Raw genomic sequence first — 27,545 nt, 5'->3', positions numbered from 1 at the left:
GGATATCAATTCTAACTGTTCCAATGTGCCCAATATGAATTCGCAATGGGACTCTTTGCTGATATTTCCTCTCTATTTGGTCTTTCGTTTCGTTCGAGCCTTTGTATAACATGCGACAGATCTGTATCTTCTAGCTGACACTTTCTTAGTTGTTCCTTGTCCCATTCATCCGTGCACGTTATAGTCATTAGCTGGACATCTATAATGTCTTCTTTAGCCTCAGCTTTTGAACAGTGTTTGAATTCCAAACTACATATTCTTCGTGACATTGCATCAGCATTTCCATGGGTCCTACCTTTTCGATACTCAAGGGAAAAGTCATAGCCTTGGAGTCGCTCGATCCACCGTGCCAATTGACCTTCCGGATTTGCAGGAGCCATTTCAACGCTACGTGATCTGTTCTGACGCGGAATCGCTGCCCGTAGAGGTACTTGTGAAAATGTTTCATGCACTCTACCAATGCCAACAGCTCTCTCCGTGTAACGCAATTGTTCCTCTATGGTTTTCCAATTAAACGGCTGTAATATGCAACTACCTTCTTCTGTCCATCAACCAGTTGTGACAAAATGCCTCCTATAGCATATCCGCTCGCATCTGTATCTAGAATAAACGTTGCTCCTGGAATCGGATATGCCAACATTGGGGCAGTGCGCAAACGCTCTTTCAATGTTTGGAAGGCCACTTCTTGCTCCATGCAAAGGTCTTATCTTCTTGTTGACTAAATCCGCTCGAATGATGGAAGAGATGCACCCGTATCTACAGTCAGTAAACGTTCCTTTCCATCCACATGTCCTCCGACAGTAACATTGTTTGACCTTCTTCCAATTTGCGAGATAGAGATTATGGGGCATTCAATTGTGGGAGCCAGCCGTAGCCCCTTGCGGCTGACTCGCTTTAGTTTAACGATTGAGTAGATTTGAAGATTTGCTCATCTCCTTCAGTTCTGCGTTTACGGCCACCCACATTGTTGGAACTGTTAGGGTTGGTACTGCAATAACGTGCAATGTGCCCTGGCTTTCCACACTTAAAGCATTTGACGGCACCAGCGTTTTTCTGCTGCATTCCTTTTAATACTTCCAAAGTTGTGTCCACCCAGTCTGGCCTTTCCACTTCCACGCGATGAGCTTTGTATGCGAGCTTACTCAAAAGTGACGCTGTTTCCTGAGTCAGTGCATGGGATAAAGTTTCAGCAAATGTTAGCTTTGGGTTTGCGTATGTAGCTCGCTTCGTTTTCACGTCCCGTATGCCATTTATAAAACTCTGGATCTTTATTCCACGGGTGCGATATTGGCCAAATGAGCCAACATTTCAACATCCGAAGCAAGCTCTTGCAAAGTCTCATTAGCTTTTTGGTAGCGGTTATGCAAATCTATTTGGTATATCTGTTTCCTGTGTTCGCTTCCGTATCGCCTCTCTAGAGCGCTCATCTATGTTTCATAGCTGTTCCGTTCGTACTCTGGAATTGTCTGTCCAGTTATTCACTGCTGACGTCTTCTCAAATTGAAGCTTAAATAACTGGAAAGGAACAGAGCCGTCAAAAGATTGAGTTTTCACTTTCGTATGCTTGCTGAAACAGCTGGCCGATTTAGTTGCAATTCCTGTATACGACCTCTCAAAGCATCCACCTCGGCCTCGATTTTTTCCTCAAACTGCGTAATTTTCTCATCCATACGTGCTTCGAGTTTTGATGATATACGCGCCTCTTGCCCTTCGAGTTGTACTGTTATGCGTGTCTCCTGTTCTTTCAGTTGTTTTCCATCTTTGATGTAATCAGTGTCGACATTTCTGAAATGCGTGCCTCCTGTGCTTCCATCTTGGATGTTAAACGTATCTCCTGCGATTCCAGTTGAGATGACATTTCCGACGACATTTCTGAAATGCTTGCTTCCTGTGAATCCATTTGGGATGCCATATATGTCTTCTGTTCTGCCAGTTGAAATGACACTGTCAATGTTTGAGCAGATATTGCAGCCAAAATCGTGTTCAAGTCTGTGCCCGTAACTGTCTGCGATGTTTCGCTTTTCTCTTCAATTTTTGTTGTTGCCTCGTACCCATCCCATGAAAGACATCAGCGTCCACATTAATTCCTTCCGACTCCATTACCTCTCGTAGCCGTGCTTGAAGTTCGATCTTATTGCCGGTTGTATTCAATCCCCGGTTCTCCTACTCCTTTTTCAGTTGCTGGATCCTTAATTCACTTAACTTTGCCATCTCCAAGTCGTATTCGAAATCTTCGGAATTTATTCAACAATTTCTCTTCTGAGACCAATTGTAGCGAATTTAGGGAAATTCCGCTTATTTCAAACCTTCTGCTAACGTTCGAATCGCTAAACTGTTGAATGAATAACTCCAATATTCAATAATGCAATGGTCTTTATTAGACTACTTTGAAAGTACTTCACAATAACACTTATACTTCACAACCAATAGCATGCTTAAATCAAAACTGATTACTGATTCCTCAGCTTGCGTTGCTTTTATACTCTCAGTTTTCTCGTTCATCCATTTTTCCTAAGGTTTAGTAACTTTGCGAACTTCATGCTTGGTTACCAGCCATATATGTACATGTTATATGTGAGTACTACTTCGGCTGGCGATTACATGCGTTTGTGAGTATCTCTCCGATGATGATTGATTTGTTTACATACGAGTGGCTGCTTAGTATCGACTTAGTGATGTATCATTTGGAGATGCTAATATTTGTCACAGTATTTAACAATTTTAATAATATCAAAAACTAAATTTATATAAACTATAAAAAAGCAATAAGAACTTAATTAAGGTAGTAAGAAAACAACTTTCGATATTTAAGTAGATTATGTGATAGGCCTTAACAGAACCTCTATATCATCATGCGTTTAATCAAGAAGCCACAATTTCTGATGATTCTGATGAGCGTTTTATAAATCTATATCTTTTTTCACTGCAGGATGTTGTTCCAATAAGTGGCAATTCTTTGAGGCATTATGGACTTCTATAATGAAGGTCAGCAAGTCAGCAGAAAGTATGCTTCATAAGCAAATTATAATACATCTGATATGACCGAAATCGTTAACAGTACTATTGGGACACTGAGCAAAGATCTATTTATGATAAAATACTTCAAAGTTTCAATGAACAGAATGGCGAAATATTTTTTTGGATGCGCCGGGGGGTAAAGGCGAAACTTTTTTGACTTGACTATTACTTGCTGAAGTAAAATACAGGAAAAGATAGCATTAACCGTGGCTTCTTCGGTTATTGCTGCCACTTTAATCCTCGTAGGAAAAACCGCATACACTATGTTTAAATAACCCTTGAACTTTGGTGCAAATTAAACTCCAGTTTGTGCCACATCGCGAAATAGTGCCAAAGCAAAGATTCTTGAAGAGCGCAGCCTCATTGTTTGGGACGAGTGTACACACAAGAAGGCCGTGGAAGCAGTGAATCGCACTTTGCAAGACGCTAAATTACCACATCATGGGAAGAGTAACAGTTTTATTTTGCGGATGTATTCATCAGACTCTATCCGTAATACTTCGAGGAACAAGAACTGATGAGGTAAGCGCATGCCTCAAACGGTCTGCACTCTGGTGATGTAACTCCAAAGCGCGTCAGGAAAATTGTGAGCGAGCCATACTTACACCCAAAAATTATCAAGCAGCGGCCATCATTTACAGTTAATTGGAAAAAGTTCATGGAGAAAGGGTGATATACCGGTCAATAAACATAGTTATGCACAGAAATGATGCTACCAGTTATCCAGTGGTTTCTTAACTCTTCTTCTGCATCCGGACTTCCAGCGCATACCATCGTTCTGAAAATGGGTATTCCGATAATGTTGCTTCGAAAGTTAGCTCCTCCAAAGATATGCAATGCAACCTGCCTTAAAGTGATATCACCTTAAAATGATATTGTGACGAATATTAGTATCACTAAGTGATACTCACATCACTAAGCGGTTATTAAATAAAGGCACAAAAACAATAAAGCAAGCTGCCACTCTTGGTACGCAAACAAATCAACATCATTTACATACATATACACATACAAGGCAACGAAGAGATACTCGTAAACACATGTAATCATCAGCCGAAGTAGTACTCACATATACACACGCATATGGCGAGAGGCTATAAACTACAAATACACATGCATATCGCTGGTAACCAAGTAGTACATGGTAGAAGGAGAAACGTCTAGACATTTGGAGAAATATGCGGACAAGGCAACAGAGAGTATAAAAGCAGCACAAGCTGAGTAGTCAGTAATCAGTTTGATTTAAACACGCTATCAGTTGGGAAGTGAAGTTTAATTAATATTGGAGTGATTTATTCAACAGTTTAGCGATTCGAACGTTAGAAGAAGGTTTGGAATAAGAGGAATTTCACTAAGTTGGTTACAATATTATGGAAGCAGAAATTATTACGGCCTGTGGAGCTGGTGAAATAGTTTTCATACCCCGCATACCGATTATTCCAAACAATTTTCCTTTTCAATTCAACCGCGTACAATTTCCTGTGAGCGCATGATTTTCTATGACGATTAATAAGTCACAAGGTCAGACACGTCGAGCCGCTGGTATCGACCTTAGGACTAACTGTTTCTCACACGGGCAGCTGTGTGTTGCTTGATCCGAAAATTTGATTATACTTTGTAACACAGGTAAAACATCAAACGTGGTCTATAAAGAAATTCTTAAAATTTTTTTTTTTTGGTAGAACGTTAAACTTTGTTCATGTTCATAAAATAAATGATTTTAAACAGCCATATTAAAATCGTCGCTACAGCTGAAGAAAAACGTACACAGGACATTTTCAGACAAAATTTTTACATTATATGCGACTTTTTCCTTCCCAAAAATTCGACTATGTTTGTGAGTCTTTTTGTCGTCTGTAGTGACGAAATCTTTTTTATTGGTATTTGGTTTTCAAGGTTATCTGCAAAAATAAAAATGATTTATTTGGAATTTCTCGCATACGAAGTAGCGGCCGTTAGCTAGTTTCTTATATTCTCAAAGCACTGCAGCTCGCAAATTATTCTTGAAAAGAGGGGACTGTAGACACGTAACTGTTATTCTGAACACTGCATTTAAATTAGGCCTTGTCACTGAATGTAGATGTAAGAAGTACGGGTTGAAGGTGGAAACGATCGGGCACGTTTTGCCCTCGTGCCCTGGGCTCGCAAGGCTAATAGGTTCTGCAAGTAGCATATATCCTAGAAAGCTTCCAGTATTTTCCGAGAGGACGGAGTTATTTTATAACATAGGTGTGGTTTCTAATAGGGGTTATCAGATTGGTTGTTGAGCAAGCTTCTAATAACACTATGGACTCATTCAGTATATGTGAGGTCCTCACGGACCAGCTAGTTTAACTTAACCTAACCTGAAGGCCGTAGGGAGTGTTATCGATGTCGATGGTCCTTTGCCGGATTCAGATCCGGCACGTTCCGGTAACAATTTTTTTTCCTTAGGTCTCTACACGCTAGCCGCGCTTCGAGAAAATTTATTATTTTCTTGTATCTTTGTATGTACATAACTTGAATTTAAAATTCATATAACTTAATATATACATACATGTGAGTATAGTTGGTGATAAGATTTTGTGAAACAATACTGTCTGCAACTGGATACAGACGTGAGTTTAAATTTCAGGTATTTAACTTAGCATACAGTAATGAATATTTGTTATTGCAATGAATTAAAGATTTTTAGTGTACTAAATATATTTCTAATAAATTTCTTGAAAGACTCGATCAATTCTTGATTCCGTGAAATATCTATTATGTTGTATGGTTGTATGTTGCAAAGGGTTTCATGAATTCTTCTCGCATTTTGTTACCTGGGACACGAGTAGATTAAGTGACTAATTGACTGTGTTTCTCCTTCGTTGCATGGACATAAGTCTGTATCAATAATATGGAAGCGCTTCAAGTAGGCTTTGCAGAAGCTGTGACCAGTTAAGCGCTGCGTCATTTCGAATGAAACTCCAAATCTTTCAGTATATATCTCTGTTTCCTTTGGCGACTGGAAGAACATTTTTGTGGTACTGCCTGTCGATTCATCTGTGTATTCACGACGCCATGCTTCTTGCGTTTTTTGCTGTATAATTGCTTTAGTATTGCTCATAGGAAACTTTCTGTAAACAGGACTTGTAGTCAGCCCTGCCGCTTCCTTGGCTGCTTTATCTGCTTGCTCATTTCCGTCGATGACAGTCGTGGTCGATGGCATCGTACTGCTTATATTTTTGATAGCTTCAAGACATGATTGGCTATCACTAAAAATGTGTAGGTTTTGTGTTGCCAAGTACCTTTGAGCCCAGAATAGCGCAGAATCGATTGCGTACGCTTCAGCTTAGAACACGCTGCATACATTGTGAAGCTTAAATATTTCTTTTTCAGAAGTTCCATCTGGATGGATGATAACAAAGGCGGATCCGCATTCTCCCGTTTCTACTTTGCTCCCGTCTGTAAAGATCTGTGTGGTATGATGTGCTATTAAGCTGTCGATTTCGGCCTGTCTGCTGATTTTGCTATATTCAATGGTTTGCCGATCGGCTGGGTGTAGCAAGTCTTTCGGATGTGTATCTCTATCTAAATCAACTTCTACTGGTAACCCAGTTTTTCCGCCTTGTTTTTTGACCTCGTATATTTTGCTTATTTCTGTAACTTTAAGATGGAGTGGCGTGAACGCAGCTAGTGCTAGTGCAGAAGTTGCGGACACCGTGTGAAAGCCACGTATCGCTATTATAGCAAAGCTTCTTTGAAAAGATCGGAGAAGCTTACGGACGCAGTAGTAGTTAGTTGCTCCTCCCCAGACACTTGATGCGTAGGTAATCATGGGCTCGACAACTTGTCTGTATATTATCGCAACATTTTCGGCATGAATTCCCTATGTAGGTCTCACATATTTCCATATATTATTAAAAATTCGTTGCGTTTTTCCAATAATATAGCGTGCATGGCTGACAAAATTTAAATTATCTATTATAACTCCGAGAAGTTTTATAGACTCTACGAACGACAAGTTAGTTCCATTTCGCTGTTCTTGATTTTTGTGTAAACGCTATTTATTGCCTTCGTTTTATCATCACCAAATTGTAGTTTGACATCATTTCCCCATTGATGTATTTGGCATGAAGCAGCATTAGCTATACATTCGAGCTCCGCGCGTATTTTTGCGGCCACGGTAAGGAGCATATCATCGACAAATGCTTGAATTTGGTATCAATTTGGTAGTGGCATGGTCAATAGGCTATCTAAAATTATGTTCCAAAACCACATATGGAACCTTGGATACACCCTTTTGACATTGATTTTTTGGCAGTGGCATCAGCATATTCTAATCAAACCGATCGGTTATCTAGATAGCTTTTAATTAAATTATAAATATTTGATGGAGTACGTTGGCATTCCAGCTGTTTAAAAAGTATAGGCCACCAAGCATTATCAAAAGCGGCTTTGATGTCAAAAGAGATGCAAATCACCTGGTATTACTTGCTTCTTCTTTCTTTTATATGGTGGATTGCGTTGTATAACGCGTCGGTTGTCGACGCTTGCTGTTTAAAGCCAAATTGCTTATTAGACCACAAATTATTGCTTTCTAAGTGGAAAGTCAAACGCTTAGTGAGTAGTTTTTCCAACACTTTGCCTAATATTGGTAAAAGCCCTATTTGTCTGTATGATGATACATCCACCAGCCACTTTATTGGGTTTTGGTATCACTTTGACATACGCTTCTTTCATGCCTTCGGAAAGTAACCAATCTTTAAACAAGCGTTGTATAGTTTAGTTATTAAATCAGGATAATCTCTGATTATCTCCAAACATATATCCGATGTCAGGTGATCTAATCCAGGAGCTCCTTTAGGATTCATTGTATTAATAGCCTCGACGACCTCGGCTTCTGTGAAGTCTTTGTCGTCAGGTGTACTTATGCCATTTTTTACCTGACCGCGGATTTCACGCTGGCGTATGGTTATGTTTTCACAATCGTCTGGGTAAAAGTGCTGTAGTATAACGTTTGCTGTTTCGATACTGGTCTCTGTGGTACTTCCTGCATGGTGCAGTGTCGTGGGCAGCCGCTGTACGGGTGCATCTTTTATAATTCTACCAGCCCGACCATCTCCGGAACGATTTAGTATGACCTCATGAAACCTTCTAGGCTATAACGCCTTCCCACCCCCTTGATCCATAAAGAACTTGTACTTATCGCTGAAGTAGTCATATACAAACAAGATTTGATAGCGTTGGGCCGATAGTCCTAACGGGCTGGGTTAAATTTTTTGCAAATTTGTCTATGTCCTGATTTCAGGTAACGGAGTTGGGCTAGGAAAGTGTTGATTTATTCTTCTATCTCTGAATTCGAATTCCTTGCAAAGCGTATACGTGTATGCCAAATGACGTTAAGCAAAGGCTTCAGCGACACAAGGATTGGAACTCATGGATCTTCTCGTAGAAGTCCTAGGAAATAATGAAGGAGTTGGCGTCAGAAGAGTTGGATTAGTGTAACATTTGTTTATGGACGACAAAATTTAGCCTGAACAGATAATACTGTAGTAGTAAGCGTTAATATCGGAATAATAACCTCCATGGCGGTCACCGTTATGTGGTGGTAGCCTGCTGAGCCTACCACACCGAAGGTCGTGAGTTCAAGTCCCGGGCAAGCAACATCAAAATTTGGAAAAAATATTTCGTTAGGGGTTTCTCAAGCACTCCGAGTGCATTTCTGCGTGAAGAGCTTTTCAGTGAAATTCATATGCCTTCATGCTGCCGTTCGGTGTCGGCATAAAATATGTAGGTCCCCTCCAGCCTATTTGTAGAAAGAATTAAGAAAGAACACGAAGAAAATTAGAAGAAAGGGTCGGTCTTAATCTCCTCGGATGTAAATAGCACCAAGAATTTTTTTAATCTCCCATGCAGCAGACGTATATGTATGTTAAAATTTCTGGGTCTGCATCGCCTGACACCTTGATATTCTAAGATGCAATGGCGATGCCGCGCTGCTTTATTATTTTGCCGGCTGCCGGAAGAGAGTAAATTAACAATAAGGACACATGAGGATTCCAAAGAGCTCAGAAGAACTCTGTTAATGTATAAAACATCTGCTTGTAAAATAAGGTGATGTCTTGGTTATGGAACGCACATAATGAATTTTGCTTGGTACTCGTATAATAGTTATTGGCAACCTAAAAAATATTTCTTACGATAATGGGTAGAAGTTCCCTAAATAATATTAAGGTTGTTTCCTTGTAATCTATTTATAGATATGAAAAAAATAACCATTATTTTCCCTCTCCTTTTTTTTTTTACTATTTTGACACTTTCACAACTTGAAGCTTAGTACTTGCATTTTTTCAGTTCGTTAATTTTTCCGTTCGTCTTTTTGTAGATCCGTGGGCAGGAGCGGGCCAGCCATTTCAACCTAATCTTACACATGCTAAAAATTGTTTGCAGTAGTTGCTTCACAACGAACTCCCAGACATAAACATTAGCATCAGAAATGAATCAAATTTTTATCAATTTTGAAATACTTACCCAATAAATCAACCTGCTGCCGACATTCAATTGAGAATTTACCCATTACCTCAACAAATTTATCCTCATCGCATTGAGGAACTCGGTTGTTTTGTATATCTGCTTCCAAACTTTTTATAGCTGAAGTCATTTGACGCATAGTTCTCTGTATCGAATCCGCGTTCACTCGAGAAGCTCTATCTACATGTGTCATATCATTATAAAAATCTAAAATATCCGGGTAGTCTGTTTCTATAGTTTTCACCAGATAATGTAGGAGAGAATGCTTGTTATCAATATCCTTCGTATAAGATAATTTGGCCAAAAATGACATTTCAAAGCCAAATGCTGCTTCGCCCTTTGATCCTGAATTAAGATAATTGCCGATCAACAGAATCAATTCTAAAACTTTTGCAAACTTTTTACTGTTGCGAACTTCTTCACATGCTGCAGTGCCAGCTACAATATCTGGCTTTATATCTTGAATTAAATCCGCATACACCAACCGGAAATTTAAATTGTGGAGGCGAGGCAGCAATCTTCTTATTTCGCTAATAGTAGCCGCAAATTGTTCAATTGGCGATAATGGCTCTCCTTTGAGTTTAATATCATTAAGTTTTTTTAATTGATCTGGTGGCGGAAGATACTGAATTAAATTTTGTAATATATTAGAAGATAAAATGTCAGTGTCACAGCGCAAAATGCAAAGTTTAATTTGCTCATTTGATAAATGTTTTAAAGAACCTCCAAGCAAAATTGACAAATTTTGAGCAGATTTAGAATCAAGAACGCGTAAATCAATCTGTTTTTTAGCCAAAGTGCTTGCCTTGTCAACTGAATTCTTTTGATCTTTTTTAACTGGCTTCGAAGAAAATCTCTCTGCAAGTTCAGAGAGTAGTTGATCTGATGCTAATCGTTCCTCTTGACAGCTCAGCCAGAACGCGTTTTCTGACATTAAATGTGGTCCTATAATTTTCCAATTAATTCTTTTCATTGGGTTTCCAACCACCCACTTTGTCTTTGGCTTTACGCCCAACGGTAGCGTCTTAATTGGCTTAACTCCACTTAAAGGAAATGTGGAATTTGGTGGTGGCGGTGGTGGCGGTGCACCAGAATTGTGTAGAGGTGGCGGTGGTGGCGGTGGTGGAGGAGGTGCAAGTCCTGGCAGAGGAGGAGGTGGTGGCCCAGTGAAATTGCCTTTTAAAGGTAGTGGCGGTGGTACAGGTATTTTTCCTGTTTTTGATAAGGCGCCTTGAAACACTGCAGCGGGTAGCTAAAAATAGGGATATATATTTTGATATTAGAAAAAATAATAAGTATGTGCAGTGATGGTTGCAATGAAATGCTTTGAAAATATAAACTTTTATTCACTATAAGGGGTTCAAATAGAATGTAGTGGTGAAATGATTTCAAACAAAAATTTATTCAAATGTTTTTTATTTTATAACGTTTCACAGAACCCGAATTTTTCCACTGCTATGTAGATTGTGTATCTAAACAAGAACGCTTTAGTGCAAAATTCGCCGGCGGTTTAGTTTGTCGTCCTAAGTATTCGAATTAACATTAGCAGTAAAAACTGACAATAAGGAATGCGGTGGCAGCGCTGCTTTCACTGATAGAAAACCTTATAATAGGGTTGTTATAGAAAATTTTTTAGCTTAAAAAGAAAACTCATTAATGGTTTTTACGCCACAAATTACCCTTTTACATAAGGTAACTATTGAAAATTCAGACGATCATTTGCACCACGACATATTTTAAAATATGTCTTCCGTCTATGAAAATTTACTTCTTATTCCATTTACCACAATAACAATATTTGATTCAGAATCGTGAGATTTATCTTTCTGGAATAGGGCGTAGATAACTTGTTATACATAGATAATAACCAACAGAGGGAGTAGTGAGACCCAGTAAAGTCTCAAATCGAGAATAGGTAATTCCGCCACTAGAGTAATTTTACTTGAAATTCGCCGAGGCTAATAATACTTTAATTTTTATATACTTAACTAGCAGACCCCGCAGACGTTGTTCTTTCCTAACCTAGGTATATCTGCACATCTCTTAAGAAGAGTTTACCTCTTACCTTACCTCCACCCAGTTCTAGTCCCAGTTCCAATCCCAGTTTCAGTTTCAGTTCCAGCCACAGTCCCAGTTCCAGTCCTATTTAAAGTTTTATTTCCAGCCCCAATCCCACTCCCAGTCGGTCACTGCTCCATTTCCTGGAAAAAAAAGTTTCGTAAATACTAATCTAGGCAAAGGTCTACCAATATACAAAATTTTAGGCAAACCAAACGATTAATAGAATTTGTTTGAATAGATCGGTCCCTGGTCCACTTCTCGAAAAAAAAGAATCGTAAATACTAATCTAGGCAAAGTTCTACCAATATACCAAATTTCTAGCAAATCGAACTATGAACAGAACTTGTTCGAATATATCGGTCGAAGTGTCGTGAATACGAATCTAGGCAAAGGGCTACCAATAAACCAAATTTCAAGCAAATCGAACGAATCCCCGCTCCACTTTCCGGAAAAAAATTTCGTAAATACTAATCTAGAGGAACTGTATAAATCAGCGGTGACTCTTTCTGGGGAGGTGAACGCGGGTGCACGCCTAAAAGTGGTGGAACCGAAAGATATTCCATTGCGCCCAAGAGCGAGAATATGGGTTCCAGTGAAGGCTACGGAACCTTCGGAAATTCTGGGCACATTTCAGGATTTCAACACCAATCTCCCGACGAAGAACTGACGGGTAGTCAAGGTCGAGAAGACAGAAAGGGTGACGATGCAGGTGGTCTAGCTCTTAGACGAAGAAAGCCTCGAGGCCGTGGCTAAGTGTAATTACACGGTCGGCTATGGATTCAAAACGGTAAACCTTAAGATATGTAAGGCTGATGCGGAAGCCTTGGTTAACCTGGCATCTCTTGAGGAGGTGAAGGGATCTCTAAGTGAACACGAGATGGAGGTTGACGTCAGCAAGGCAGGGGAAAGAAACGGGTATGCGTCTAGCTCAGACGGTGGCTCGGTTTTCAGAAATCTCTACTCTGAGAGCCAGCTTCTGCGCTAAGACGACGCCGACGCTACGCTCACGGAGCAGGGATGGAAGCAGAAAAGTGGTGAGGGTCCCCCAAATAAACCTTCACCTTTGCAAATCAGGATCAGCTGCGCTTCTGCTTACCCTGTCCTCGGGTGAGGTGGATATCGTTCTGGTTCAGGAGCCATGGATCACTGGTAATAGGATCTGTGGCTTAAGGACACCAAACTACAGGGTGTACAGCGCTCATAATAAGGGTAAGCCTCGTACATGTATTTTAGCTAAGGCTAATCTAAATGCTTTCTTTCTACCTCAATTTAGTGACGGTGATATTACAGTGATTAGCGTCGAATTCCCGGGGAGGAATTACAAGATAGCATGTTTTTATCTGGCCCACGATCACCAGCGACGTTCAAAGAGTTCTTGGGATGTGCAAACCCACGAGGAGGCGACGCAAATGCCTACCACAATCTGCTTGACATCACTTAGGTGACTGAAACCTCAAGCGACCGTATTATTTCTTGGAGAGTTTTAAATGAAAACTCCTTCTCAGACCACAGCTTTATAAGCTTCTCTATTTCCGAGTTTCCCCCTGAACCTAAGTATATAGTACAAAATATTAGGAATGCTAACTGGGGTTACTATAGGAAGCTCATTGATAAAAGTTTAAGAGGTCAGGTGGTGCACCAACCCAGGAATGAGGAAGATCCTGATGAGCTCGTCAATACTTTTAGTCACCGGTGTAAGTCTGCTCTAGATAGGGCTTGTCCCATGTGAGGTTCGACGGATATCCGCCAGACATAAGCATTCTATTTCCGGTAGCCATAGGAAATGCTTCTCGTATATCAGAAAGAGGTATAGCAAACCTGTAGCATGTTAACAGGGCAAGCCCTGTTAGATGATTTAACAGCATATGAGCAGTTTCGAAGTTCAAGTTAATGTTACATTAATGAGTTCCAACACAAATTCCAATAACAGAAGTGAGAACAGATGGTAACAGGTATCATAACAGCCGGGCTTACACGGTGGACGTATTGTAGGAAAATGTTGCTGAAATTGTGTGAGAGATTGCTTGTTAAAATAACCGCGGGAAGTATGGGAGAAATATAAATTCTATGCGTTTGAAGAGACTAAAAATATAAAAACTACACAAAGGAAAATAGTTCGAAAACAGCCAATTAACGGGGAAAAATAGCTCGTAAACATTTTTTTGAATAGAAAATAGTTCGCAAACAATTTTTTTTGGAGAGCAAATGGCTTAATTGCGGCAGTGACAGAACTTAGAAACGGATAGCAAAAAGTTGGACAAGACAGTTACTGAAGGAGTTCAAAGACGTTCGGTTGTCCGGAAAAAAAAAAATTTAATATAATAAAACCAAGGGATCCGTTGAAATCCCTTCTGTGCTAAACTAATAAACCAAATTTTTCTAAGTTAATAAATAAATTAAGAATTGACAGTGAGCCTTGAGAAAAAAAAAAAAATTTTTGATTTATGTAAAAATTTATCAAAAGTGAAGAAAGAAACAAAAACTTCATGAATTCGTGAACAGAAAATTTTTACTTTTAAAGAAAATAAGTGAAACTTTGAAAACTTACAAAACAACCAAAAAAAAAAAAAAAATAAAAGGAAAATTTTAGGTGAAATGTGTTTAAAGTTTATCAGAATCGAAAAGAAAAAAAAAATTTTAAATAAATGATCAAGTGAACCGAAATTTATGCATACCAAAATTTTTTAGAAAAAAAGAAAAAAAAAAAACCAAAATTTTAATTGGTGGAGGAGGAAAAAAGTAATTAAAATTGAAAGGAAATTGTATTATGTGGAAGTTTGACTGCGTACAAAAAAAAAAAAGGACAAAGTGAAGAAGAAATGAAAATTCTTAAATTGCGGAAAACGTCCACACGGAAACAAAGTATCGAAAAGTTATAAAAAGGTAGATGTGAAGTTCGGACGCAGAAGAAAATAAGGACGAAAACTATTGAAAAATCGAAAAAAAGAGATTTTTTTGAACGGAAAAAGCAAAAAAAAAAAAAAACTTTAAATTGAAAGAAAAAAAAAAGTAAAACTTTATCAGAAGATGAAAAAGAAAATATTTTTGAACTTTGAAAAATCGTAGGAAAAAAATAACACGGAACATAAATGAACAAAATTTTTAGTAAAGTAGAAATTTGCCGAAGTTTTGAGTAGCGCAAGGAACAGTTTACCTATCTAGAAATAATTTGCGTGCTTACTATAAAAACAAACAAAAAAAAATTTAATCAGATCAAGAGGAAGAAATTTTTTTTCAAGGAAATGAGGCAGAATTACACGTCGGAGTCCCCAACGTCGGCAGGAGTTTCCAGGATAAGGAGGCACAGCGGCTAAATATTTTTTTTTTAGTTTGTAGGACTTACTAAACAAAAAAAAAAAAGAGAGTAAAAGAAAAATTAAAATTTATGTAGGTTCTTAGGCTTTTTAACATACACAAAAAAAAAAAAAATATTTTAATGTAAAAAGTTGAATGTGGGCGAGCGAGCGAGTCCAAAAAAGCCCCAGAAAGTATACCACTGGAGAAAATGAGTATGGTTAGGAAAATGTGCTAAAAAAAAAAAAAAAAGGTGTTTGTGTACGTTTCACAGACTTGTTAATTATTGATAAACTAGGAAAAAGTTTTATAAATTTATTCGTATAAACCGCCCTACTTATTAATTGGGTAAAAGCAGAGAAATTAACTAATCCATTCAGTTGGTTTAATTGCTTTCTCTGTTAAACCGTCCGTATAATATATATACTTTGGCATTTTATTTTTGCGATGAAAGTTCGACACATTGTTTTTCTTTCCATTAAAGTGATCGCCCTAATGAAAAGAAAAAGTGAGTTATCTTCGTAAAAATTAACCGGTCTGTATATCTATATTCATTCACCAATTCATGTTTTTATTTGCACCACTTGAGGGGTTAACATCGTCACAAAATTCCAAAAGAAATTTGACGATAAAAATATAGTACAAAATAAAATGTATTAGTAACAAAGATTTTATTATTAAATTTCGCAGTAGGTTGTGAATTTATTTGGTTTATTTCTTTTGTGTTGCTCTGTTAATTGGGCCAGGTAACATCGCTTAAGCTGATTATGTTGCAAGAAGGCTATGTTATAGCGTTCACATAAGTTCGATTTTCTGCTAAAGATTTTTTTTGCTTCCCTTCTCTTAATTTGAAAAAGAATTTCATTTGCATAAATACGTTTGCTAACTCCCCATACTCAGCTGCTCATTAATTTCAAATTTCTTTCGTTGTTGGTTCTCCATGTACCAACTCAATTAATTCTAAGTGTTGTGAGCATATGAGAGCGCAACTCTAAGAGTTAACATACTGCGTATTAAGTGCAAGCGGTGCTTCTCGCTCACTCGCAAACTGTGAGCGATGTATAAATATGTTTGAAACTATGTTCAATATGTAAATACAGAGATCTCAGGTTATACGAATTATGTTGTATGTGAGAGAGATAGCATTGAGAAATAACTTTGTTTTTTTTGAATTAATAGAAGAGTACTAAGTGAATTTATATACTGAGCGACTCTTGTTTAAATTGTATGTAGTGAGGAAATCTCAAATTAACATGTTTGATTAGTGATAAGAGATGAGAAGAATTTTGGAGAATGTAAACAAATCATAGAAACCAGAGAAATGTTTTCTTCTTCTCAAGAGAATTTTTAAGTTAAATATATGCTTTTGTAATCTGTGAATTTATTTTTTTTTTGCCATTGAGAGACTTCGAAATGAAAAATGCAATATAGAGAATTTGATTTCGATCAACCTGTTGAAATGTAAGCTAACATAAATGATATAAGGAACAGTTTAGGTCGGTTAACATACATGTACATAAATACATATAGCACAAAGTAATAGATAAATATCAAAATAAAAAATTCAAATTTAGCGTGCAGTTGATATAGAAAACAAAAACGAAATGTATGATTGAAGAAATTTTAATTAAAATTTAAGGATTGGAAAAATGAGAAAAATGAAAGTGTAACTTCTATTTGATATTTGTGGTAGGGGCAATGGTGAGTATGTGTGGGCTAAAAGAAAAACTTTTACCAATCTTTTAGCAGGTTGAGTGGGTGTAGATGGAAGGGCAACGACAGCTTAGCCTTCCACCTCTGCCGGAAGAACCCCAAACGATGCAACTTGTGGCAGGTAGCTGTATGTATTAGTTAACGTATTGCTTATTTATTTCCGTAGTAAATTTGACACGTTCTTTTGGGAATTTGTTTGATTGAGATGAGCCTAACCCTTCGACGGCCTCTAAATTTAAATTTTTTTTTGTAAATCTCTGTTTGATTTTTTTTTTATGAGAAACCGAGGTAAAAGTCAGTGTAGGAGCAAGATCCCCCCCATATACGCCGTAGACTAGCCGGCTGTAGCAAACAGAGTACCCGCTCCTTAAACCCTATACCCACTCGGAGAGCTATCGCAAAGCAGAACTGATGTTCCCTAATACAGTGCAAAGTAAGCTAAACATTCGTATATGTGAAGAAGTTTGTGGCAGGAAAGACAAACGTTAATGAGGCCAGCTTCTTTGCATAGATGGTGCACTATGAGGGAGCCAACGGAGGCAGGATGCGATTAGTTCATTACACCCATCAAGATGATGAAGAAATCGCTTAAGCCACCTTGGTGGCCTTCTGACCTGGATAAACTCAGGAAAACTTTCAGAGGGGATTTTAACAAAGCTAAGCATGACGGCCACGAATCATCGTGGGCACTCTACAAGACCAACTTGAATTCTTACAAAAAAGCTATCCGAGCCCAGCGCTTTTCCTGAACAAGCTTCTGTAGTGGGATTGAATCCACATCTGCTGCCTCCGGTTTGAGGAGGGTGCTCTCCAAATCGCAAACGCCATTAGGTTGCGTCCAAAAAGGGGATGGTACCTGGACCGTTTCTAGCACGGACACCTTGAACCTACTCCTAGATACACACTTTCCAGCATGCGAGGATGTGTCTGCAACCGTAATCAGCGGAGCGGCAGTTAAGTGATGATAGTACGGATGATAGAAAGCTAGACTGGGCCCTATCTACTTTTTGGCCCTTCAAATCAGCGGGGCCGGATGGCATCTTCCCGGCCCAACTGCAACACACTGCCAAAATAATAATGAATGCCATGGTTAAGGTTTATATTTAAAGGCTGCCTAGGTCTTAATTACGTACCCGCTTTATGGAGGGAGTCTTTATACCAAAGGCGGGGAAAGCCTCTCACTCAAAACCCAATGATTTTAGGCCCATAAGCCTATCCTCTTTTCTCATTAAGACCTGGGAAAGACTTCTTGAGTATTTAATCAGAAGATCGATAGACCCATCGCTTCTTTCACAAGCTCAACATACGTATTGTAAAGGCAGATAACCCGAAACTGCTCTGCACTCCCTGGTATCTGTCATTGAAAGGTCCATCGACCTCAAAGAATATACACTGGTGGCTTTCTTGGATATAACAGGGGCCTTTAATAATGTTACTCCGAAGGCAATTACCTCGGCTTTAACGAATCTGCTCTGGAGAGACAATATAGAGGACAGAGTAAAGAAAGCAACAACAACTGTTGTTTTCTTGCAAAAGGGCAATTGGAGTCTCGTGCGGTTTCTCTCCAAAAGTAGTACATTGGATCTATACAGCCATTGTGCGCCCAATTCTATTGTATGGAGTTCTGCTCTGGTGGCCGGCGCTCACAAATGCCACGAACCTCAAACGCTTACAAAAAGTCCAGAGGGGTTCGGAGCTCTGTATTAGCGGCGCTCTTGTTTCCACTCCCACGGAGGCACTCAACACTATTCTGCACCTGCCACCACTTGATTTGGTGGCTAAAGAATTATCCGTTATCACTAGGCTTGCCATAATTTTTCCAACTCAAGGCCTGACTGAGGTGAAATTTTACCAAATAAAAGTCTGAAGCATAAAAAACAACAAAATTCATTCAGATATATTTAAATAAAAAAATAAAATAAATGTAAGGCGCGATAACCACCGAAGAGATCTAGGGCCGAGCTTCTCTTCCAATTTGCGTCGTGCCCCTCTGGATTTTCTCTACAAATTGGCCGGACGGGACCTACATGTTTTATGCCGACTCCGAACGGCATCTGCAAAGCAGATGAGTTTTCACTAAGAGCTTTTCATGGCAGAAATACACCCGGAGCGCTTGCCAAACACTGCCGAGGGGCCACCCCGCTTAGAAAAAATTTCTTCTAATTGAAAAACCTTATTTCTAAAAATTTTTATGTTGCTTTGCCCGGGGTGTGAATCCAAGGCATACGGTGTGGTAGGCGGAGCACGCTAACATCACACCACGGTGGCCGTCAGATATATTTAACAGCATTGCAAGTTAAATGGTATATATACAATGTATATTATATGTACATACATACACACATGTATACTTATCACATCAGAAAAGCAGATCACTTATTATAACCTTTTATTTACCTTCACTTGGCTGTTGTATGTAATGGAATCTGGCAAGTTAAATTTGATACACTTCCCGGTGTCCGATTGAGCTGAAATTTTGCATACATGTATAACTCCGATGACAATGCAATATTACTTTGTTAGAATTCGATAAATTAATCGATAACACAGTTATCGGTAAAGATTTGTGTTTACTTTGGCATAACAGCCTAAGTCCCATACAAGCCCGCCGGTACCTAACCGTGGATTGTGATACTTAGACGTGGTGAATCACGCGTGTCACGCGTGGTGAATCTCACGCTTGCGAAAAGCGGAGACACAACCCTCTGTTGTATTTCTGTGTATAACCAACATAGCTGAATTTTTAAGGCTGTTTAACTCTGTAATCTTTTCTGTAATTTATTTTGCTTTTGGAAAAATTACCTAATTGAAAAAAGCTGGCTGAAAAATATTGGCATAACAGCTTAAGTTAAATCAAGAATGGAAAATCTTGGAAAATTTGAGCAGATGTGGCAATTTCGCGCGTCCGCTGAACGAAATATTGACAATCTGCTGATCATCGATAGGAAATTAGCGACATTCAATCAACTAAGCAGCACTTTAGCAATACTACTGTTATTATTTGGCCGCTCAAACACACACATATTAATTGTGCATTAAATCTAAAATATACAAATACACCATAATAATTTACACGGCCAAAGCCATAATAATTTACACGGGTCATCAATTTTTTCTCTGATTCAAAAGCTGAACTACCAGCGCTACCGTCATCAGCTCAGTGTCATCATTTCCAGTAGCGCCTATGACACCAAACTTGTGCCTGACACACAAAAGTCGTTTCACTCAATAGCGCAAGTGAAATGTACTACGCACTCACTACTAAGTAGCGTCAAAAATTCGCTTGGAGTCATTTCGTCAATGAGCTACCATTGAGCTGACACCGCATTGGCGCTGGCGCCATGCAATTTACATCACTAAAATTACGCGAATGCCCAGGCTCATAACTTTGTTAATCCAGATGGTGAAAACGAGCAATCAAGGGAATGCAACCTTGCAAACAACAGCCGTCATTTTCAAAGTGTAAAAATTCTGTGATACAACGAACGCTAACGCGGTTAGGCTCTTATCGGTAAGTGTTGCATACTTTTCTGCGCACTTGATTTTGTTTTACAGATTTTTGGCGATGGAATTTTAGCTAAGCGAAAGTTGGAATATTAGCCGTGTTTTTTTATACACGCGTATAGGTTTACGTTTGCGCGTGAAAAAAACGCCTATCCTCGCTTAGATAATGCTTAGGAGACCCATCTATCGGCAGTGGTTAAACAACTAGCTACAGCTACACGTGTACCGAAAAGCGGAGACACGACCCTCTGTTGTATGCCTGTGTATAACATATAGCTAAATCAGTTGCGCTGAATTGTGGACACACACAGAATACATAGAATTAGTGTAGGGGGTGAAACAAAAACACATATTTCAGTTACATCTGCGTATAATGCGTATTGAAATTTAGTAGTACACATTTTATGCGCAGCAACTTCCGGGGTGTATTTAAAGTTTGGCGCTTAGCAGTCCATATAAATTATAAGCGTATAGACGTTTATGTGTAAAAAAAACACGGCTATTATTTTAAAACAGATTTAACCCACAGAGCAGAGATCCGCAATGAGTAGTTGTAAACTGAACGCGACATAGGCAAAGTCACAATAAAATATGATTTTTATATATATATATATGATTTTATTATATGTGCTCTCTGTAAAAAATGCTTCAACTAACTTAGTCACATTTTATTTCGATTATGAATATGCCCCAATATATTCGGATCATGATATAAAAAATCGTGTACTCATACTCAGTCAGGGTTATTCAAATGTAGCGATTCGTATCAGTAATTTGGTTGAGAGTCTTTTTTCATCCTGGCCACGGTTGCCACTTTGGGACCAAATGGACCAAATTTGGTCCTCTCCAACCCCGTTTGGTCCGCTGGTCCTTTTTTTCAATTTTGGTCCTTTTTGGGCGAGCCGTCACGATTTTGGTAGTTTGATTTGAATTTTAAAATTTTTTTACTTTCATAACAATACGCAACACTGATAAAAAATTTGCTTGTTTGAACACCCTGTGAATGGCAATCGATTTTCAGTAACTCTCACCAGCAGAGCCGATAGCTGTAGGCCGGTTTTACATAGAACGCTTTGTCGTGTAAAAGCGAAGTAAATGGAAAGAGGTTATATTGTTGTCTTATATTATATATTGTTGTCTTACAACGCAGCTAAGTGCTAAAGCGAAGAAACGCAACAAAAGTGTTTATGTATGTATATCAGGCCATACGCACATACTTATATATATCGGTTTCGATTTTTACTTTTTACTCATTTCATTTCATTTATTAGGCATTTTCCTTATATCTATGTATGTACATATTAAAGTAACATCGTAAATGCAAACAATTTAATCTTATATATATGGGATATATGTACAAGTAGATATAGGAAAAGTTAAGACATTTTTATGCCAATTCAGCATAGTGACAAATGTCAATTATAGCAAATATAAAAAATACAGTTGGGTGGACTGTTAAATAAAGTGATTAAATTATAAATATTTGTTTAATTTATTTATAGTATATAAAAAGATTCAGCTAAATTTCCAACAAACCCATGAGTAAATGAAAGGAAAAGCAATTAAAATTATGAAGTATTTGTTATTATAAACGGTTTATGTAGTTGGCTGAAGCAAAACTTCGATTTTATTGTGTGCGAGGCGTAAGAGGAAGGACTTAACACTTTCTGTAAATGGCCGAAGATTCCGTAAAGTACGTATTTCGGTGGGAAGTATATTAAAGAGTTTTCGTGAAACAATTGTGAAAAACTTGCTTGAATGTGTGGTTCTGGTCGAAGGTACAACGACTCTAGTTTGTGAGTTTGTCCTCAGGTTATATGTTTCCGACCTCATACTTTGCAGGTAGCCACATCTAATGAAAAAAATGTTTTGAAATAATACAGGTCCTTGACTAGGAGAATCCCTAGACTTCTAAAAAGTTCTCTCGATGGATGCAGCCGGTTAACATTAGATATTTTTCGAACAGCATACTTTTGCAATACCAGTAAGGGCTGGGTTTTGTTAAGGGTGGCGCCACCCCAACAGCTGATTCCGTATTTTAATTTAGAATGAAAGACCGCATAATAAACTATTTTGAGAAGATTGTTGGAACCGGAAGTTCTTAGATGATAAAGGCAACGCAAAGAGAATTGAAGATATTTTTTTAGACGGGATATATGGTTACCCCAGCTCATATTCGTATCAACCGTTACACCCAGATACTGAAATTCATCAACATAGTCTATCGTGAAGCAGTCCTTACTACAGGCCACAAGCGAGGCGAAGGTACCGGATTGAAAATCTTGGCACATATTGTCATGTAAAGCAAATCGCTCGCAAATTGCAGAATGAAAAACAATACTTACATCCGGTGGTTTTTTTATATTTAGACTAAAACTCATGAGTTTGGTCTTATTGCTAGCGACGAGCTTATGTTTTGCTAACCAATTTCTCAGTAGATGTACATCATGGTTTATACTACTTATCAAATCAAGGGTGTTAGGAGAACTATAGGCCATCGCAAGATCATCTGCGAATGCAGTGACTTTCCCCAAGAAGGACATATCAAAAATTGAATTAACATAAATTAAAAATAAGAAGGGACCGAGCACGGAGCCTTGCGGAACCCCTCTCGTGATTGGATTAGTTTTCCCCAGCTTTCCGCAAACTCTGACGCATTGTACCCTTTCAGAAAGGTATGATTGAAACCACTTATAAACAAATCCTCGAAAACCGGCATCACATAATTTATTTATTAAAATAGCATGATCTAACGTGTCAAAAACTTTGGTTATGTCTACGAAAAGACCAGCGCAATTTTTTTTATTGTCCAAATCTTGATGAATAAAAGAGCAGAATTCTAGGAGAGCATCTTCAGTAGAGCGGTTTGCTCTAAAACCAAACTGCCATGGACTAAAAAAGCTTCTGCTTTCTAGAAACTGCATAATTCGATTTTTAAGAGCTTTTTCAAAGACCTTAGATATAGAGGATAGAAGTGAAATAGGCCTATAGTTATTTTTATCTTCTCTGTTACCCTTTTTAAACACGGGTATAATAATTGCACACTTCAAGGCATCGAGCAAAATTCCTGTAAAAACACTAGTATTAAATAGATGCTTTAGTACGTCCAGCAAATTAAGGGCTATGTTTTTAAGAAGTTTATTTGAAATACCGTCGTATCCACTAGAGCCAGAGTTGCTTAGACTTTTTATTAATGCAAGGAGCTCAGCGCCTATGAAGGGTTCAAACATAAAACTGCACCTAGAAATAGATGCGTCACCACTGGACATGATGCAGTTGCAGGAAGAAGTATTACATTGACCAACATACACAAAAAAATCATTAAAAATATCAGCAACAACACAGGGGTCGTCAATCATATTGCCACAATTATTCAGAGCAATAACCCGTTCACTACCAGAGCTATTTCGGTTGATAATGCTATTTACAACTTCCCATTCTTTTTTAGTGTTCCCATGGCAGCTCAATAGTCTACTCCGGAAATAAGTATCTCGGTGTCATTTTATGTCTTTATTTAATTTTTTGCACAACTTTTTGTAACGAGATCGAAGCGCAAGATTTCTTGGATGCTTTCTAAACTTAACACCTAACTTATTTTTCAATTTAATACTTTTTAAAAGGGCAGAATGCATCCAGGGTTTAAGCTTGGTTTTGAATTTAAGTCGAGCACAAGTGAAACTAGAGAATTCTATGTGACCATGCAATATATTTATAAACAGAGAGTATGCTTTTGAAATATCTTTCTCAGCGTAGACAACAACCCAATCCTCATAAAGCAGCTTTTCATTAAGCATGGAATAGTTTATCATATTCGTTTTTGTATTGCTCGTTAAATCTTTCTTTTTCATATGGAACTCAAGTTTGACACCAGTCATACTGTGATCTGTAATACCTAGTTCCAAATTAATGCCAGTGCACGCACACAAGCTGCTAAGACGGCAAAAAATATGATCCAGACAAGTTCCAGAACAGTTCCTTGTCGGCTCATTTAAGTACGATGTAAAACCGTGACTGGCCAATAGTGCTAGGCAGCTTTCAGATACGGCATTCAACTGCATTATATATATGTTCAAATCACTTAATATAACTACATCCCTCTCTTTTAAACCATTTAAAAAATCTGAGAACTCTTCCAGAAAGGCCTGACTAGTTTCAGGCTAAAGGTTTTTTCACCATTTTTTAGCAAAACTTTCAAAATATCAGCACTTTGCACGTTGTATTTAGCAATAGTACAATTAAACGTAGTACAACACAGTAGAGAATCGAAGTTTTGCCGCAGACTACGTATGTTTTGATGCAATATATAAAAACAATTTTCAATATAAGAAAGCTGGTTAACATTATTTAAAGGGCTGTTATTGATAGGATTGTCGATGTAGAGATCATTGAAATCCATTATAAGTTAAAGAACTCAAAACAAAATAATAAAAACGATAAAAATATAAAGTTAGTCCGGAATACCAGACAGATCATCAAACGATCGTACAACAACAACTGCATCATTATCAGCTTTTCTCAACATACACTTAGTATTACTAAACCACGCATATTTATATTTTTTTTCCTTTTTAATTTTATTAACAGCATTATACAGAGCTCTGTTAGAGGGTATGAGGCTGTTATTAATGTATATCTTGTGCTTACTGCTGGCGCCCGTAAAAATCTCGGTTGTTAGTTTCTTTTTCGCCACATTTTTTGCACTCATTACTTTTTTCTTAAACTCAAGCGAAGAGAATCGCAAACAAAGAATTTTGCGCGGTGAAGAGGAAGAGTCATTGTATTGCTTGATGTAACTTCTCTCAATTTGACCAGGCGACACAGAAACGTTTACAATTATTTTTCCAATGCACTCGTCTATTTTGTCGGTGGGTATGTTAGGAATCCCAACAATTTCAACGTCTCTCTCCAGTCGCTTCTGCTCACTCCAATTCAGCTTTGCGACTTTTTCTTTCAGCGCGATATTCTCCCCCTTCAGTCTATTGATTGTCTCCAAAAAATTAATGTTTATTGCTTTGAGACTCATTATCTCGTTATACAAGAGTTCAAGTGTTATGTTTTTATCACTTTTCTCTGCATTTACCGTAGTGTCGCTAATTGGCATTTGGTTTGTTGTGTTATTGGAATTTTGTGTGGTATTTTGTTGTAGCTGCTCAGCTGAAGAACTGGTTTTAGTTAGTTGTTTCAAAGGTTGATTTGGTGCCAATGTATCTCGACTCAAAGAGTTTCGGCGCTCAGACGAGCACTGGTTGCAGCGATATTTCACATTCTGTGTCTTCATGAACTCTATTTCGGCGGCGTTCATTTTGACACACAGGCCATGGAAATAACTATTGCAATATCTGCATTTAATTTTTCTTAAATCAAAGCGATCAACCTTTTCTCTGCACACTACACAGTTCATTTTTTAAATAGTTAAAATTTTGTGGAGATGTGTATGAAACACTTAAAAACAATATTTTATTAATCCTTGTTACAAACAAGAGCTTTTTAGTCGTGTATACTAAGCGCGCACCCCACAGCACAAATCAAACACGTCCGTTCACGACGATGGTCGGATGTAAACTCATCGCAATAAGCTGCCAAAGTACCGGTGTGAAACATTGTCATTGTTCTTAATAAATTTAAAAATTCAAGCATCTACAAATTCAAGCATTTTTATCGCAATAAGCTGCCAAAGTACCGGTGTGAAAACATTGTCATTGTTCTTAATAAATCTAAAAATTCAAGCATTTTTAAGTACTTGCAGCATAATGGATAGGTAAGTGTGCATAATTTATGGAAATAAAATAAAATTATGGTAATTCTATACGACAGCATGACACTGCTAATATGTTGTAATGTTGGCGTACCCACAAAAAAAAATGTAAACATAAGTGTTTTGCGCGGATATAATTTTGGTCTCCAAACCGGTGTTGGACCCACCCAGGGTAATTTGTTATAAGCGTGGCCGAAGGCCGCCAACGCAGAAAGGTGTTCTGCGCAAAAATACTATGGATACCACCCCCGGTTTGGAGGGACCCGCGGGTCATATTTCAGTTTTTCGTTAAATCTTTTGAACGCCTTCGGAGTATTAATACTGATGTCAAGGCGCATCGGTTGACACCTCTCTCGATATTTTTGGACGCGTATTAGCAGTGTCATGCATTATCAAAATTATTGCTTCATATCTACATATGTAAACACATCCTTTGTACTCCATACTTCGCTAATATCTTTTAGATAACAAGCTACAGGTCGATGTGCGTTTTTTGTAAATATTGTAAATAAATATAAACATAAACCGGTTCGGCTCCTCAATATGTGATGAAAATAGGGGTGGGTTTCTCCATCGCATAATTCATACATTTGCCTTCATTTGTGGTCATTGTTATTTAAGGGCATATTAGTGTTTGGTATTTGTTTTCCTATCGAACTTATGGGTGCGTTAGTATATATAAATATACATATGTTTTTTTAGGTTTGTGGTAAAGAAACCAAAAGTTGTAGAGATTAGCGAAAAGGAAGTAAGTAACAGTGAAAGCAGTTGTGAGAGGTAATAAATATGTGTTAAAATAAGTGTGATCAAATACCATTGTTACAAAATGGAAGCTTTTAAGACTGTTAAATTGTGATTTTAAGCCTGATATAGACGTTTTAGCTTATTGGGAAAAAGTAAGCTTTTATAGAAATGGTATGGGCGAAAAGTGTTTTGAAGAGTTGCTTGGTTTTGTATATGATTTACTGAGTCTGCCACATAGTTCGTCGGCCGCAGAGCGAAAATTTTTTGAATTGTCTCTTATTAAATATATATAAGTCGTCACAGTGTATGTTATTATTAATGACATTATAAATAAAAAGTATTGAGAAGTATATTCTCCTATCATATAGGGACTGCAAGCCCATTAGTTTCCGTCTACCAATATAAGAAGGAAGATTACCTTGCCACGGTAACTTTCTTAGAGCAAATTTCGTGAAAACTTTTTGAACTCTTTCGATTTTGTTTGAGTGGGTTTCATAGTATGGGCACCATATTAGAGAACAATACTCTAGTCTGCTTCGAACAAGAGATATGTAAAGAGCTTTTAAAGTGCAAGGATCTCTGAAATCCATTGAATTTCTTCTTATGAACCCTATCATAGAAAAAGCTTTTGATACTATTAAGTCAATGTGTTGAGAAAATGTTAGCTTTGAGTCGAAAATAACACCCAATACTTTCTCTTTGGTACTTCTAGCTAGAGCACAATTGCCTATATTGTAACTAAATATTATGTTGTTAGACTTGCTAGAGAAGGTGACAACACAGCATTTATTGATGTTCAGTTTGAGACAATTCAAAGTGCACCACTGATTCAGTGAATTGAGATCGACTTGTAACTTATGGATATCACTTGCATCACGAACGGTACAGAAAAGTTTAACGTCAACCGCGAACATTAGGCACTTAGCGAATTTAAAGCAATTCGGTAAAATAATATATATAA

General features: G+C 37.9%; 1 protein-coding gene across 5 annotated transcripts in view; it reads right to left on the bottom strand.

The window, feature by feature from the left end:
* Positions 1-27,545, bottom strand: part of dia (diaphanous related formin 1) — a 506,452-nt gene that overhangs the window by 60,712 nt on the left and 418,195 nt on the right. For all 5 annotated transcript variants that reach the window (XM_067766335.1, XM_067766336.1, XM_067766334.1 and 2 more), the window contains exon 4: positions 9,514-10,765. In XM_067766335.1, the coding sequence (XP_067622436.1) occupies positions 9,514-10,765 (1,252 nt within the window). The remainder of the gene's footprint in view (positions 1-9,513; positions 10,766-27,545) is intronic.

Source organism: Eurosta solidaginis, chromosome 2, assembly GCF_040869045.1.
Source record: "Eurosta solidaginis isolate ZX-2024a chromosome 2, ASM4086904v1, whole genome shotgun sequence".
In the NCBI taxonomy this organism is placed as follows: Eukaryota; Metazoa; Arthropoda; class Insecta; order Diptera; family Tephritidae; genus Eurosta; species Eurosta solidaginis.
The sequence above is the reverse complement of the archived record's forward strand: the minus strand, read 5'-3'. Positions and strand labels throughout refer to the sequence as shown.